Below are 16208 nucleotides of genomic sequence, written 5' to 3'. Positions count from 1 at the left end.
ACTCTACCCTCCCCCACCCCCAGCCTTTACTTTTTGCTCAACTTCTTCTCCTTTTGCTTTTCCTATTCTTTTCTTGATTGCCCCATGTAAATAAAAAATGATTCTGTCAGTGAGATTATAGCAGAATTCACGGTGAAGAAAATTCGTCCATATGTCAGCATTTTACAAATGCAGAAACAAAATAAAACTCAGGGTTTGTTTATCTAAGAGATCTGATGAATTGACAACTCCATCAACACCATCACCCCTCCACTCTGTTCCTAAGGCTCATTTCTTATCGTTTATTAAAATTTCTCAAGTTGGAAGCACCCATATCTGAAAAGCATTTTCAGCCCTAGAGACTTGCAACAAGAAAATAATTAGACATAGAAGTACTGTAGAAATTTAGAGATATTAGGGGCCGTCTGTTTGTTGGTTAGACTTGTGTACGTAATTAGTAATACATCTATTAGTTATGCAGGTATTCGTAATGTAGGTATTAATTATGCAGGATTAAATAATTTCTTTGGCTACTGATTTGCTATATTAAAAATTGATAAAAATTATATATTTCTTAAGAATTAAAATATTTATTTACAATTATACCCTTGACCTTTCTTACCTTTGTATTTCTTTTTTCTTTTTGCTATATCGTTTAGGCTAAATTATAGAAAGGAATTGGGTGTCACATTTCAACTTCCTCAAATAGTTGAACAAACGTGTATATATATACATAAGTTTGTTCTTTCTTTTTGAATGTCGTGGCTTTTTTTTGTCCCGGCCATATTTATAAAAAGTAATCCATGGAAGCTCTCAGATAATGAAGAAAAGCCTCTTGTTAGTTGACAGGAACTTCCTAGTTGATTGCCTTCTTGTATTGTCTCTATTGTATAATGAAGTAGCAGGAGACGTCATTCTAGATTTAGAAATGCGCAAAAAGGATTTGAATGTCTCCTAAAAAAAGTGGAGTACATTAGATTGAGAGTGATCAAGGGTAAAGTTGTCAATTACTAGAACCTTATTCCGGTATAACTTATTCCATCTTCTGCCCCCACATAAAATAATGAGCAAACTTATACTATTTAATTACTCATCATAACTATAGTTTGCTATAATTACCACTCACGACTAACATTATACGTTAATTACGTGGCCTGATTTCAAGTTTGTATAATTACCGCGTTTGTATATGTATAATTCGCCAAAATATACAAATACATATGTATAATATACAATTATCTAACCGATATACGTATAAAGTTCACCTCTCACTCTCTGCCCTCTCTTGCTCGCCTCTCTCCTGCCTCTCCCAATCTCGCTCGCCTCTCTACTTCTTCTCCCTATCTTGCTTTCCATATATACAAATACATATGTACAATATACAATTATCTAACCAATATACATATACAATTCACCTCTCTCCCATTCTCTGCCCTCTCTCGCTCGCCTCTCTCCTCCCTCTCTCAATCTCGTCACCTCTCTCTTCCTTCTCCCAATCTAGCTTGCCATATATACAAACGCATATGTAAACTATACAATCATCTAACCAATATACATATACAATTCATCTCTCTCCCACTCTTTTCCCTCTCTTGCTCGCCTCTCTCCTCTCTCCTCCCTATAACATGTAGCTACGAATTGTAATTATCAAACTATAACTATGGAGAGTAATTAGACTATTTTTGAGTGGCTATATGTGAAAGTTCCTCTAAAATAATACATAGATTAACTCATAATTTATGCATGTATTAGTCATGTTCTTTCCAAAAATTTTAACCAAATATTATGTGTGTTGAATCTTATACCTCATATAAAAATCCTACCAAACACGGTAAAGCTTATGCAACATTTTATACTTGAATAACTCATCCCTTCAAGTAACCAATTTAAGTTTGATCGGAAATTTGTGCATAGAATTATCAATTTTCTTATATGAAACTTTTATATTTGTAAACTACTTAAAAAGTACTCTAAGTCACAAGAATTGACAATGCAAAATATATAAAAGATATATGAAAAATTTACGGTCAAAGATAGACTCTTGTTTGAATCTCGAAATCCGAAAAGCACCGCATAAATGGGGACAGAGGGAGTATTATGTTAAATCGAAAGAGAGTGTGTGAGAGTGAGAAGGAGAAAGAAAGTCTACATACATAAAGAAACCTACACACTTAATTAAAACTTAGAATAATTATTTACGTATTTATAAGATAAATTATAAGAATAGAGACATACACACAATGAAGGAGTTTATGCACTAAGCCCAAATCACTATTACAGACTATAAGTTTATGATCTTGCAATGGAATTAAGTTGACATGTTTGGTCGATAAGTCAGCGACATAATAGCTCTTGATTGTCTTCTTGTACAGGAATTAAGGGAATGAACAAAGCTGAAAATGCTTTGGAAGGTCAGCAATGGAAGTGGGAATTTTTGTGGGAAAAGGGAACAATTGCACAACAAACTTAAAGGAATTTATGGAAAGGAAACCAATCAATTGCTTGGTTACAATAGCAACCAGTGAATGAACAAACTAAGCTCAAGGCACAGATTTGTTCAAGCACTACCATTAACATAAGGAATTCAAGCTGGGCTGCAATAAGCTTCTACAGCAACTCAACCCTTCACTTTTGAGTATTTGTGTTCCATTTCATGTTTTGAGGCCTTGCATAGGTTGGTATATATTGTTTGGAACCTGTTGATATAGCTTGGGTTTGAGACCTGAAGGGTTTGAATTGGTTCAGCACATGTTTGAGCAAAAACTAGTGTTTGTGCAAGTCCAAAGTTGGTGCGCTGGAATTGCGGAGAAAAGGACCGTATTTGCGAAGAACCTAGTCTGAGCCCATCATTTTGGAGACTCATTTTTTTAATGACCATGGTGTCTAAGCCAGCTTTTGCGCACATCGACTGATTCAATGGGACACCTTCCACCACCATAGGTTTCGAACATGGAAAAGTGATACGACCTGTAACAAAAAGGAAAGAACAATTTGTCCTAAAGATCAAATGAATTGAATTGCTCTTGAACAAATCACTCAAGAACCCTAGGACTCGTTTGATGTGAGGGATAAGAATAAATAGTCCTGGGATAAAAAATAGTCATGGGATAAAATTTAGATGTCTTTTTTGGTTGACATGTTTGGGAAAACTTATCCCACCATTTAAAGGATAGCGATGGGATAAGTTATCACATAATGATGGGATAAGTTATTCCATATATATGGTGGGATAAGTTATCCTAAGAAAACTACCCAGAATAGTTAATCCTGAGATAACTAGTTCCCAACCAAACGACCCCTAAGTATTCTTATTGAGTTAGAAAGGAGAGAGTTCTAGACTTTGAATCACCAATACAAAATGCTTACAATTGCTATAGTATTCATTTATATGTTGATGAATATGGGAGGGAAAGTTAGTTACAATTAACTTTAGGAAAGGCCAACTAATTGTGCAGATGAGTTGCATGTGACAACTAATTGATCCTGGATAACTTTTCAAACTAATTGCAGATGAAATGAATACGGAAGCAAAATGAGAAATGAAAACCCGCTCTAATTGTATCATATCAAATACCACCCTCTTCGAAAATTCTTTGTCCTCGAGGATTAAAAGGTGTGATCAGCATTACGTTATGTGTAACCGAAGAGGAATATTACTTTACCAAATATGTCAAACCAAGATCTTGGGTATTGCTTCAGTTCATACAAGGATTTCTTTCGTTTGGATACCTTTCCTTGACTTTGATCAGACCAGCAAGAATCTCCATGTACACCACTTCCCCAGAGAACCTTGTTCCACTTGACTAAATGTTTGACGGTGGAATCATTTTCCCATGTCCCTTTCCATAAGAAATCCCTCCTAATTTTATCAAGTCTTTGTATCACCCCATTAGGAATAGGGAAGAAGGACATCATATAATTAGGTAAGGCATCCAAAACTGAATTAATGGGAGTGACTCTGCCTCCCTAGGAGATATTTTGAGATTTCCATCTGGTAAGCTTTTTCTCACACTTTTCTATCAGTGGGTTCCAGATGTTCAAAGCCTTTGATTTGGCACCTAATGGCATGCCCAAAAACCCTGAGGCATTTGATATACAGGTTTGAGTTGTGGCTCCTCAAAAACCCTGAGGCATTCCTTCTCTCTGGACAACTTTATCATGCTATTAAGGCCCTCCATAACAATGATAAAAAGGAAAGGAGATAGGGGATCTCCGTGCCTCAGACCCCTTTGAGCAGGGAAAAAACCTTCTGGTGCACCATGTATAAGGACTGAAAATCTGATAGTAGAGATGCAACCTCCTTCCGAAACCCATACATGCAAACATCTTCACCAAAAACTTCCAGTTCACATGATCATATGCCTTTTCTATGTTTAGTTTGCACAAAATTCCTGCCTTTCCTCGGGTAATTCTTGAATCTACTACTTCGTTTGCAATTAGAATGGCATCCATTATTTGTCGATTTTTAATGAATGTCATTTGATGAGCATCCACTAGCTTGTCAACCACTTTCTTTAGCCTTTCAGTCAACACTTTGGATAACAACATATACACACTTCCGATGAGGCTGATGGGCCCAAAGAAAGACAGATTTTTCACATGATAATTTATATTGTATGATAGATCTAGGCTTTCACATCACACAAAGAAAGACACAGATTTTTCACATGATAGGTAGGACAAACTGCTTTAAACAATTAAAGATAGCTTTGATCAAAATCACAGTTGTTTCATGATACAGTGAACTTACAAGAAACAAGAAAATCCTCACCTGTTGATGAATACTTTTTCAGAGCTTTCTGGGCATCCTTTGACAAACCTGTTAAAATGGAGATGCGAGACAAGGAAGTCAGGCTCAACACAATTATTTCCAGAGAACAAAATAATCCTCCCAAAGTCTAATTTGACAAAAATATGTACCCCTTGCATTGAATATAACTTCCTTCGGTGACACCTACACATGCAACAGAGAGCAACATACAATTATCAACCAAGCAAATCACACATCTATTAAGTTACTCAAGAAATATATTAGATCTTTAAGTGTCGTACTTGCATCAGCAAAGCTTCCAAAGCTGCACAAGATGCATCATCCTCGACGGAACCAACCCAAACTTTCAGAGCAGCACAATCGACAAAAGCAAATCCAATAGTGGTTGAACCATTCCCCAGCTCCTTGCAAGTCTAATTCATAGTGAAAGAAGTACATTTAATCATCTGCCTCAGTTGAAGCCTCACGTTGTAACACAAGGATAACCATATGGACAACAAAAGATTTTAAAGCTTTCTTTTGATCATTTTGCCAGAGAAAGAAAACGACATAAGATTGCACAAAACTTTACTCTGCACTTACAATAGATAACTCTACTGTTGTGTAGAATTAACAGACTCTATCATGCCAATCTCAATTTTATTTAAAAAGATGCTGACCTCCTTGACGGCAAGAAGATGAACTGCATCAGGCCCAATATTACCCTCACTTGTCGTAGAAGGGGTGAGTACATGAACTAGTTTTCTACGAATAACCTGAAACCAATATTTCTCATTATCAAATCACTCAATGCCATGATGAACAAAGAGCAGTTTAGTGCTCATAGGAGAAACAGAAGAAATTTTTGATGCATTAATTGCTCCAATGTATCTTCTGTTACTTTGTTATCACATTTGGAACAGTTAAAGGACTATCACCAACCTCACCGCCCCAAGCATTACAAAATATTTTAAGAACAACCTAAACCCAATGAATTCATGCTGCACTTACAGAAGTAGAGCCTCTAGATTTTGCTTGCTCGGATGTTTCCAACTGTTCCATCCGTCCAACTTTGTACCTTCAAATTTGTTAGGTAAACTCAACATAAACGACAAGATATATTTGATGAGAATAAGACACTAAATAAGAAATTATCAACAGGGTGGTCAATTCCATTATCAATCTATTCCATCTTTCTCTAACTTTCCACACAATTGCTTTCTCTCTCTAAAGACTTTCTCTTTCTAGATTTTTTAGCATTCTGTGATGGAGATGATCGCATGCCCAGGTTCCCACTAACGAATCTCAACCAAAGACCAAGAAAGAGGTTGCATCTGGGCTGGGATATTCTCCCCGAGCCACCTAAGGTATTACATCTATCTTCAAATGAGATCTGTTTATTGTATCTTGTTTTCCGCTTTGGCATTGCTAGATCTGATTAAGGTTAAGTTATTTTTCACACCAGGTATGATAGAGACTCAAGTCTTTATGTATTCTATATAGTATCTTGAGTAAATCTATTGTGTTCTTTCTATAATCATATGGTACTTTTAGCTGGGTGTTTGTATTTCAATTTCGATTTTCATTTCTTCAGCATGAGAAAAAGAATAACTATATTTTACCAGATCTTTCTTTTTCTTTTCTGATAATCGCTTTATAATTAGATCCGATGTGAATTATCTATTTTTGAAATTTTGTGATTAATTATGATGTGTCAATTAAATCAAATTGGCTTCCTTTTACCAAAATTTTATGTGGAAGTATGTCATAATGTCAATAATCAATTGAAAAGCTCTCATGGATTTGATTACAATTACAAAAAGGGGGTGGTCAATATTGATTGTGCTTCTTCTTCTTTTTTTGAGAAGGAATATTTATTGTGCTTCTAAGATGGTTCTTATTTGAAGCAGACATTTTTAATCCAGTTATGTAAACTCACCTGACAAATCATAGTTGTGTTAACAACTATTTCGCGATTAGCCAAAGCTCTATCTAAGGCTAGGCCAAAAATAAACACTTGCTACTTCCAGAACCAGTTCGTGCAGAAGTCATTGGCAGGGACAGTTTCAAGCTCTGTCCAGGTTATATCTTCCGGTTTACCCTGTCTTTTAGTTCTTGTTCTGCCTATTCACTTCATTATTTAGCCTCTACTTATTTAGTTCTTGATTTAGACTCTATTTATTTAGTTCTTGATTTAGCCTCTATTTATTTAGTTCTTGATTTAGCCTCCATTTATTTAGTTCTTGCTTTAGCCTCTATTTTAGTTCTTGAGCAGCCTTTGTTTTCTAGTTCTTGTTCAGCTTCCTGTTTGATGTTCTTGTTCAACCTATTTAGTTCTTGATTCAGACCATGTTTGGATTGGCTTATGCCACATATTCCCAGTGTTATCAAAAGCAAAAAGCGCAAAAAATCTCCAAGGTTCGTGGGGGCTTTAAGCGCAAAGCACAAATAAAGCGTGGGCTTTAATGAAAAAAGGCTCAAAGGGAGAATATGATACAAATATATATGTTTAGTCCAAGACTAATAATTATAAACATGAATGACACATTTTTTACCAAAGAAATTGAAAATAATTAGTAATATAATGAAATATCAATTGTTTAGTGTCACTTCTTCATAAGAGGCTCACTGGCAAGGAAAAGTTTGCCTTGGAACCTTGATGACGACACTGAAGCGCACATAAAGCGAGGCAAAGTGCTCAACATGTTTGAGCCTCGCTTCAGGGCTTAAGCGCGCCTTTGATAACACTGCATGTTCCTCACCCTTTTGGCCTCAGATGGTTAATGCCTAACACTATCAGGGAAGTTCTTGAATACTGGAGCCACTGGAACGTTGACAGCACCATCAAAAAGATTTGGAAGATGATACCAGCTGCCATCTTTTGGACTATCTAGAATGAAAAAAATAGAAGATGTTTTGATGGCCTCTCAACTAGACAATCAATGCTCAAAGCCAAATGTCTTTTGTATTTATATAGTTGGGTTTTTTGTCCCAAATGAATTCCCCTGATAGCTTTTTAGATTTTGTTTGCTCTATGATAGTGTACTAGAGATAACATACTACTGCTCACTCTTTTGTAACTACTTCGCATCTTCTTGATGCCATGAATGGAATAAATTACTTCATGTAAAAAAGTGCTTTTAAGCCAAAAAAGGTTAAGCATTTTTGGAGTGTTTGGGTAAACTAAAAAAGTGCTTATAAGCACTTAATATTAAGCTAAAATGATAAAAATAAACCAAAAGTCATAACTTAGAAATTCTACCTTATGGCTTTTGTTTTATAAGTCAAAAATTAAGAGTCAATCCAAACTTGCTGCTCTTAGCCACAGCTTTTTAGTTCTTGTCCTTCTTATGTAGTTCTTGATTTAGCTTCTATTTTTAATTCTTGTGCAGCCTTTAATTCCTAGCTCAATTTATCTTATGTCTTGTTCAGCCTTTGTTTTTAGTTCTTGATTTAGACTATTTATTCCGGAATTTTAGTACCTATGTTAGTGGTTTTAGGGTTTGATGGTAGTTTCCAAGTCCTTGGTTGGGGGAGGGAGCAAGGAGCAAGGAGCAAGGGTACTAAGGGAGCTTTTAGGTTGAGAGTTTGGTCTTGGAACATAGGGACTGTAACACCTCGCAAATTCAAATCTAAGGATCCAACCCATTAGTTGTAAGTGTATCAACTTGGGCCAGGTGATGTGCTACTTATACACGTGTGTTAAGGTTCATTCTTAAGTATGAAAAGTATATCAGATGTGGTTTAAGGTCATAAAGGACCTTCAGCACTAAGTCGAGTTCAAAACCTTCCTATCGGCTAAGTTTTTCATATTAGTTCGGTTAGCTTCAAACGATCATATCTTTGTTAGGTGGCTCACTACCTAACAAATTAAAGGTCTATGAGTCTTCTTTCCAACGTCACCAACCATTCGTGAATTCGATTCTAGAGTAAAAAGTTATGACTGATATACCAGAGATGTTTCAATCTGGCAGTGAGTGACTGTTCGTCACAAGTGTGACGGCCCATCACATGTGGGCTTCACACATGACCAGTCAGCTCATTTTTTTGGCCTAGTTATGACGGCCTGTCACCCAAGCGACAGCCTATCACTCGGACAACGGTAGAACGTGAAATTTCGTAGATTTTGTGTTAGAGAAGGGTATTTTTTATCCTAAAACCTTTGGGCAAGTTATCTTAATGACCTTACAACAATCTTAGGACGGTTAGACAATCAGTTTTCATCATTTAAACCATTTCATTCTCTCCCCAAACATCAACACTCAAGAATTTTCAAGAAACACCAAGTTAGGGTTCCTCTTCCAAGGTTCTTGATCTAGCTTTGTCAGGTATGTAAGGATATCATATTGAGAAACTAAGTTTTTCCTCATGCCCTACCAGTGTTATCAAAGGCGAAAAACGCAAAATAGCTCTAATGTCCGTGGGGGCTTTAAGCGCAAATAAAGTGTGGCTTTAACGAAAAAAGACGCAGAGGGAGAAAAAAATACAAATGTATATGTTTATGCAAGACTAATAATTATAAACATGAATGATCAATATATGACCAAAAAGATTGAAAAAAAGTTATAATAAAGTGAAATATAAATTTTTTAGTGTCACTTCATCACAAGAGGTTCATTGGCAAGGAAAAGTTTCTTAGAACCTTGATGACCACACTAAAGCGCACACAAAGCGAGGCAAAGCACTCAACACGTTTTGAACCTCGCTTCAGGGCTTAAGCGCGCTTTGATAACACTCTGCCTTACATCTATAATCTAAGTAAGATCGAAGTTAAGGTGTCACCCCAAAGTTCATGATTTCAAATTCTTTTATTTCGAATATGCTCATTGTTGATTCTATTATTGAATTCATTATAGTTTATGTTGTTAATGATCCTTGATTAATTTAGGGTTCATGCTATTCTACCACGTGACCCCTTCTTAGCTAAAGTTAGTTGAGAATCATGTCAAACAATTTCTTATGCATTGTTTTCATGAGCAAAGTATATTTCAAGAATGAAAGAAGTACTTCAGGAAGAATTTCAAGAAAGTATATTTTACATTCAAGATGCATATTTTCAGAAAGAAGATCTGCATAAGATCTACAGTGTTGTCATACAATACTAATAAGAATAAAAATAGAGCTATCCAATACTAGATAGGTTTCTGCCGGAGTTTTCCACCTTATTTTCTCATCTAACCTGAGTTATCACCTTACGTGATAGCTCACTCTTTACCTGTTCTTTAGTCTAGTATCTTCATCTAACAATGGGAGAAACAGGATCTATTTTAATGCGGGTTTCAAGTCGTTTGATATTACAAGATGGAAATCGGTAAATGCGGAGTGGTATGATTTATGAATGGGTAGAAAGAAGTCGTAAGATGATAAGGGGATCCTCCATGAGCCGCAAAATTATGGAGTGGATCTGTGTCATTCTAAGAGAAGCTTCTGGCGACAATAAGAAGACGATGAGAAGGTAGAAAAATGCTGAGAAAGGGGCTGAGTATTTCTGCACAAGAAAGTAACTATTAATAATGGAAGGAGATTTGTCCTAGTTATCCCAGAGTTAACCATTAATGCTGGATGGTTAGAATTTTTTTTTTTTGAAACTGTAACATTTGTATCTCACAGAGTACTTAGGTAGTACTGAAAAACCATATTTACAAAAGCAGAAAGTAAGTATAATCTATCCAAAAACTGAGCCAAATCTAAATGGATCCTAAAACATCTATGATTGACTCAGTTTCATTGGAGTAGACATTTGTACACCAAAAGCAGAACAACAATATTCACTTAAGCTTAACTTCCTGCAGGCTGTTGTTCCTATTCTCAAAACATCTCTCGTTTCTATCCCTCCATATAGTCCACCAAATACTAGCAGGGATCATCCGCCATCTTTCTCTGTTTGTAGCCCCAACTCCAGCCATCTCCCAATCGAATAGAGTCTCATCAATCTTGCTAGGCATACACCAAGATATGCCTCTAAGATTAAGGAAAATCTGCCACAGTTGCCCAGTAAAGTTGCAATGTAAGAAGAGATCTCTCACTGTCTCATTAGCCTTCCCACACAAGGAACATCTATTACATAGAGAGATTCCTCTCTTGGCCACATTATCAAATGTCAAGACTGCCTCCTTAGCTAGCAGCCATGTAAAGCATGGCACTTTGTGTGGCACTTTGATCCTCCAGATTTGCTTCCAAGGCCATTTGAAGTCTTGAATGCTACCAGTAATTTTCTGTTTGTATCCTTCTTTCACCTTGTAACTACCTTTGTTGTGCCCCTGCCACCATAAATAATCCTCGCCTGTTTGTATACCTTGAAAACTCTCCAGAACCTTAAACAATTCAAGTATTCTGGGAATTTCCCAGTCATTCAAATTTCTTCTGAAAATCAGATCCCAGCCTTATTGTGTCCACATTTCAGCGACAGTCTTCTGTTGGTGTTGAGCCAGTGTAAAGATGTCATGGAAACGATCTTTGAGGCTCATACCAACCATTTATCAAGCCAGAAACTGGTTTTTCTGCCATTTGGTACCTTGACAGTTGATTTGTTACTGAGAAAGGGCCAAAATATTCAGATGGATTTCCAAAGGCTAATCCCATAGGGGGTATTTACCGCTTTAATTACCCATTTATTTAGCTCCTCATACTTGTGGTTGATCACCCTATTGCCATAGTGCTTGGTCCTCTTGATGATACCTCCATAACCATTTCACCTTAAGAGCTTTGCTATGGTTTTTGAGATTCTTGATACCTAATCCACCTTGCATCTTACTTATGATGATGTTCTTCCACTTGACTAAGTGAAAGCCTTTTCTTTCCTTATTTCGTTGCCACAAGAAGTTTCTTCTAATTTTGTCCAACCTCTGAACTACTAACTGGGGAATATGGAAGATAGATAGCATATATGTAGGTAGAGCATCCAGAACAGAGTTTATCACTGTTATCTGCCTCCCAAGGAGAGGTATTGTAATCTCCATCTGGCTAGTTTGTTTTCACATTTCTCCACTATTGGGTGCCAAATGTCTATGGCTCCAGACTTTGCCCCCAAAGGCATGCCCAAGTATACTGATGGCAGAGTACCTATCACTCCTCCCAAGGTTTATGAGAGGTGTTCCATATCCGGAACCACATTAATTGGATACAAATGGATTTTGTTCCAGTTTATATGTAGTCGAGATATGGCTTCAAAGTAGACTAGTATAAGTCTCAAAATCAGCAATTGCTCCTCAGCCCCACAAAATATTAGTGTATCATCAGCATACTGTAGGTGTGTGATCTCCATGCTATTCCCAGCAACCTTACTGACTTCAAATCCCTGTATTCTTCCAGTTGTCTTGGTTATCTTCAACATATTGTTAAGCCCCTCCATAGTTATGATGAACAAGAAGGGTGATAACGGATCCCCTTGCCTGACTCCTCTGTGTGCATTGAAAAAGCCTTCAGGAGACCCATTGATGAGTACTGAAAACTTAACAGTTGAAATACAAAACTTGATCCAACCGATCCATCTGCTACCAAATCCCTTTTGTCTCAGCATACTTAGAATGAAATCCCAATTCACATGGTCATACGTTTTCTCAATATCAAGTTTTCACAGTATACCAGGTTTCTTCTGGGACACTCTAGAATCAATTGCTTCGTTAGCAATGAGCACTGCATCCATGATCTGTCTGCCTCTGATAAAAGCCATCTGTTGTTTGTCTACCAACTTATCCACAACTCTCGTCAACATTTCTGTCAAAACCTTGGACATTAGCTTATAGAAGCTTCCAATTAAGCTGATGGGTCTGAAGTCCTTGAGTTCCTTCGTTCCGATCTTCTTAGGAATCAGTGCTATGTAGGTTGCATTATAGCTCTTTTCAAACATCCCAGTTGAGTGAAAATTGTGAAAAGCCGCCATAAAGTCATATGCTTAATGATCTCCCAACATTTTAGAAAGAACCCCATTGTGTATCCGTCACGACCAGAGGCTTTGTCTATAGCACACTTTTTTAAACACTCAAGTACTTCTTGTTCCTCAAAATCTGCCTGCAATGCTTCATTTTCACCCTCAGTAATGGTAGGATGGTTGCTGATATTTCCAGAGGGTCTCCAATCTTCAGGTTCTATATACAATTTTTTGTAGAAAGAAATAATTTCTTCTTTAATTCTGTTTGGCTCTGTTATGGTCTCTCCCTGAACTTCCAGTTGATCAATATTGTTGCATCTCTTATGGGCATTAGCTGTTTGGTGGAAGAACTTTGTATTCCTATCCCCTTCCTTGAGCCACAAAGCCCTTGATCTCTGTCTCCAGGCCACTTCCTCATTCTTCAAACACCCCTCATACTCTATGAAAAGTGTGGCTTTTTTTTCTATCTCCTCCTCAGTTAACACTCTGTTGCTTTGATGTGATTCTAACTCAGCCATATGATTGAGAAGGTTGTTCTTTTGCAATTTCAGATCACCTTGTTCATTTCTGCCCCATTCTTTCAATTTCCATTTGAGGGCTTTGAGTTTGCATGCTAAGATGTAATCTGGCTTCCCATAGAATTCAAAATCATTCCACCAAACCTTGATTCTATCAACAATCCTTATTGTATCAGCCACCAATTTTCATACTTAAAATAGGATTTAGATTGTTCCCAATGCCCACATATCAGAAGTCACTCTTTGCATAGTAGTTTGCTTTATGTTGGAGAAAAAGAAATTCCATTCTGTTGAAGCCATAATCCTGTCTATCCTGGATGATTAGACATTACATTTAAGATTGAGAATTTCATTAAATGCGCTAAAAGATGGAAGTTGTCAGCCCGCCGAGAGTTACTGATCCAAACTACACATATGTGAGGGTTGTACGTGATAGTAAATGGCAGTCCAAAAAACTAAGAGATGCAGACAACACAAACAAGGATACTGGACTACTGAAGAAGTGTCTGTCTGGTAGGACAACCGGAAGGGAGGAGTAAAGTAAAACCATCCTTGACAAAGATAAGAAGATGGTCAACTATGCTCTGGAAGAAGGCTTTCAGGGTGAACATTCATGTAATGTATGGTGATAAGATCCTCTTAGAATTCCCCAACAAGCACATCGCTGAGCAAACCTTACAAGGGAAGTGACGTTGGAAGAATCAAACTTTCAGCTTGGAGTGGTGGAACCCAATGGTAGGGTGTGTACCTAATAGTATGATTTCCACCGGAACTTGGATCAGAATTGTCGGAGTCCCTTTCCATCTATGGTCACAAAAAGACTTCAAAGAAATTGGATCCTATGTGGGGGATGGGAGGCCACTGAAGAAGAAACAGAGCTGAAGAACCACATGAAATGGCCAAAAGAAGTGGCGATATCTAGAAATGGTGTTATGTACGATTTTCCGATATGGTCGGAAAGCAAAATCAGATTTGAAATATCACAGGAAATGGACAGCAGAATTGCTGAAGAAGAAAGGAGAGACAAGGACCCAGTTAATCCAGTTATCCAGAGGATAATAGACTGTTCCTACTGTTGTGAAGTACAGCAATCCCACTTTTCTAGGGATCTGCCAGCAATAGACTACGAGGAAGCGGTCAATTCAAAAGCTGCCATAGTGTTTAAAGAGGAGCGCATGAGAAGCATGTGACCACTTTAAATGAAATTGAAAAATTGGCCAACGTCTGAAGCCCAATAAAGATCCCATAGTTTCAAGAAAAGGGGGCCTGATTTCTCAAGCTTAGGCCATTTTTAATAACTTAAGGGATAGCAATGGGTTGGAACAGAATACAGACATCTCAATTGAAACTCCAGAAGTTCAATATCTCCCGGGAACAGAGCTAGCAACCATACAGATTAGAAAGCGATCGATAATTGAGGAGAGTGACACAACGAGTGTGTCCAAAGAACGGTAGAAGTAACAGTAGAAGGTGAGCAACAAATAATAGAAACAACTGACAGGAAGTTGGGGGAGAAAGAGACTGATAATATCGAAAATATATTAATTGAGGTTGGAGAGATAAATTCACTTACTATAGTAGGGGAATGGGATATCACGGAGGCAAAACCTCTGCAAGTCCAGCAACAACAATTGATAATATGCAAGGAAAGGGAAAAATTATTGCGGGTGAAGCAGAATATGATTAAACTGGGCAAAGTGCTTGGAGCACACTTTCAAGGTCATGAAGAAGAAGCTCTGGAACTACTTCTACTGGTGGATAGTTCTCGACAAGCCAGAAGAACAGAACTGTGAATTTTTGTAAGAAGGCAAGATTTAGAGGCTCTCAGGAGGCTGAAGAGTCTTGTGTCTTTTGATGTCAAATTCAAAAATAACAGGAATAGGAGCAAGGGGAGAAGTGAAACAAATAGTAATTGATGAAGATCAAACTTGTCTCATGGAATGTTAGGGGGTTGAACAACAGGGATAAAAGGAGATTGGTTAAGATTTTACTGATAGGATGGAATGCAGATATTATTTGTCTGCAAGAAACTAAACTGGAGGGAAATTTATTTGAGGAGGTGAAACAAATCTGGGGAGGAAGATGGGTTAAGTTTGCTTGCCTAGAAGCTAGTGGCACTAGAGGGGGTATACTATTGCTATGGGACAGCAGAACATGGAGGGGAGAAATCTTGGAAATCGGTGCTTACTCATTAACCTGCAAATTTGAGGCACAATTGCAAGACTTCTCTTGTCATATCACTGGGCATATGCTCCTAATTGTTACATAGGAAGAAGATTAGTATGGGAGGAGATAGGGGCAGTAAGGGGTCTGATGGAAGGTCCTTGAGTAGTATGTGGGGAATTTAATGTGGTCAGATTCATCTCCGAAAAGAGAAACTGTCTAAGAAGATCAAGGGGCATGAGAGAATTCCCTGATGTCATTGAAGACTTGAAGTTGATTGATATACAACGTGAAGACAACAAATTTACTTGGTTCAAAGGGGATAACCAGAACATAGCCTCTAGGATTGACAGGATCCTATTTTCAGAAGAATGGGATGAAAGCGTCAACAATTTAAAACAAATGTCACTGCAGAGGTTAGGATCTCATCACTCACCTATTGCCCTACAAGGAGTGTGGAACAAGAACAAAAACTACTTCAAGTTTGAAAATGGTGGCTTGGCACAGAGGGATTTAATGACAGAATTAAGGAGTGGTGGAGCTCTTTCAAGTTCTCTGGAAAGCCGAATTTCATCCTTGCTTCCATGCTTAAAGCTCTAAAAATAAGCGCAAGGAATGGAGCAACAGTGAACAAGGAAACCTGGGAACTAAAAGAAAGAATTTACTCAATAAACAGGCAGAGTTTGATAAAATAACGGAAGAGGAGACAGAAAGGAGGGCAACAAGTTTGTTGGAGTATGAGGAATTAATTAAAAATGAAGAAATATCATGGGAGGCAAAAGTCAACGTCATTGTGGTTAAAGGAGGGTGAGGAGAAAGCAGAGGAGCTCTTTATGAAAATTGATAATAATAAGCAAGGGAACAAGGTGGGCAAGGGAGAAGTCACAACAAACAAAAAGAAAGGAGCAAACGAATTAAAAAGCCTGGA

General features: G+C 37.5%; 1 protein-coding gene across 3 annotated transcripts in view; it reads right to left on the bottom strand.

Annotated features, from left to right (window-relative positions):
* Positions 1–16208, bottom strand: part of LOC100462656 (mismatch repair protein) — a 46791-nt gene that overhangs the window by 12568 nt on the left and 18015 nt on the right. For all 3 annotated transcript variants that reach the window (XM_004242880.5, XM_010325109.4, XM_010325108.4), the window contains 5 exons: positions 5741–5807; positions 5410–5505; positions 5032–5163; positions 4900–4933; positions 4751–4798 (listed from right to left, as the gene is read on the bottom strand). In XM_004242880.5, the coding sequence (XP_004242928.1) occupies positions 4751–4798; positions 4900–4933; positions 5032–5163; positions 5410–5505; positions 5741–5807 (377 nt within the window). The remainder of the gene's footprint in view (positions 1–4750; positions 4799–4899; positions 4934–5031; positions 5164–5409; positions 5506–5740; positions 5808–16208) is intronic.

Source organism: Solanum lycopersicum, chromosome 7 (assembly GCF_036512215.1).
Source record: "Solanum lycopersicum chromosome 7, SLM_r2.1".
Classification (NCBI taxonomy): Eukaryota; Viridiplantae; Streptophyta; class Magnoliopsida; order Solanales; family Solanaceae; genus Solanum; species Solanum lycopersicum.
Note: the sequence above shows the minus strand (reverse complement) of the source record. Positions and strands in the feature narration are given on the sequence as shown.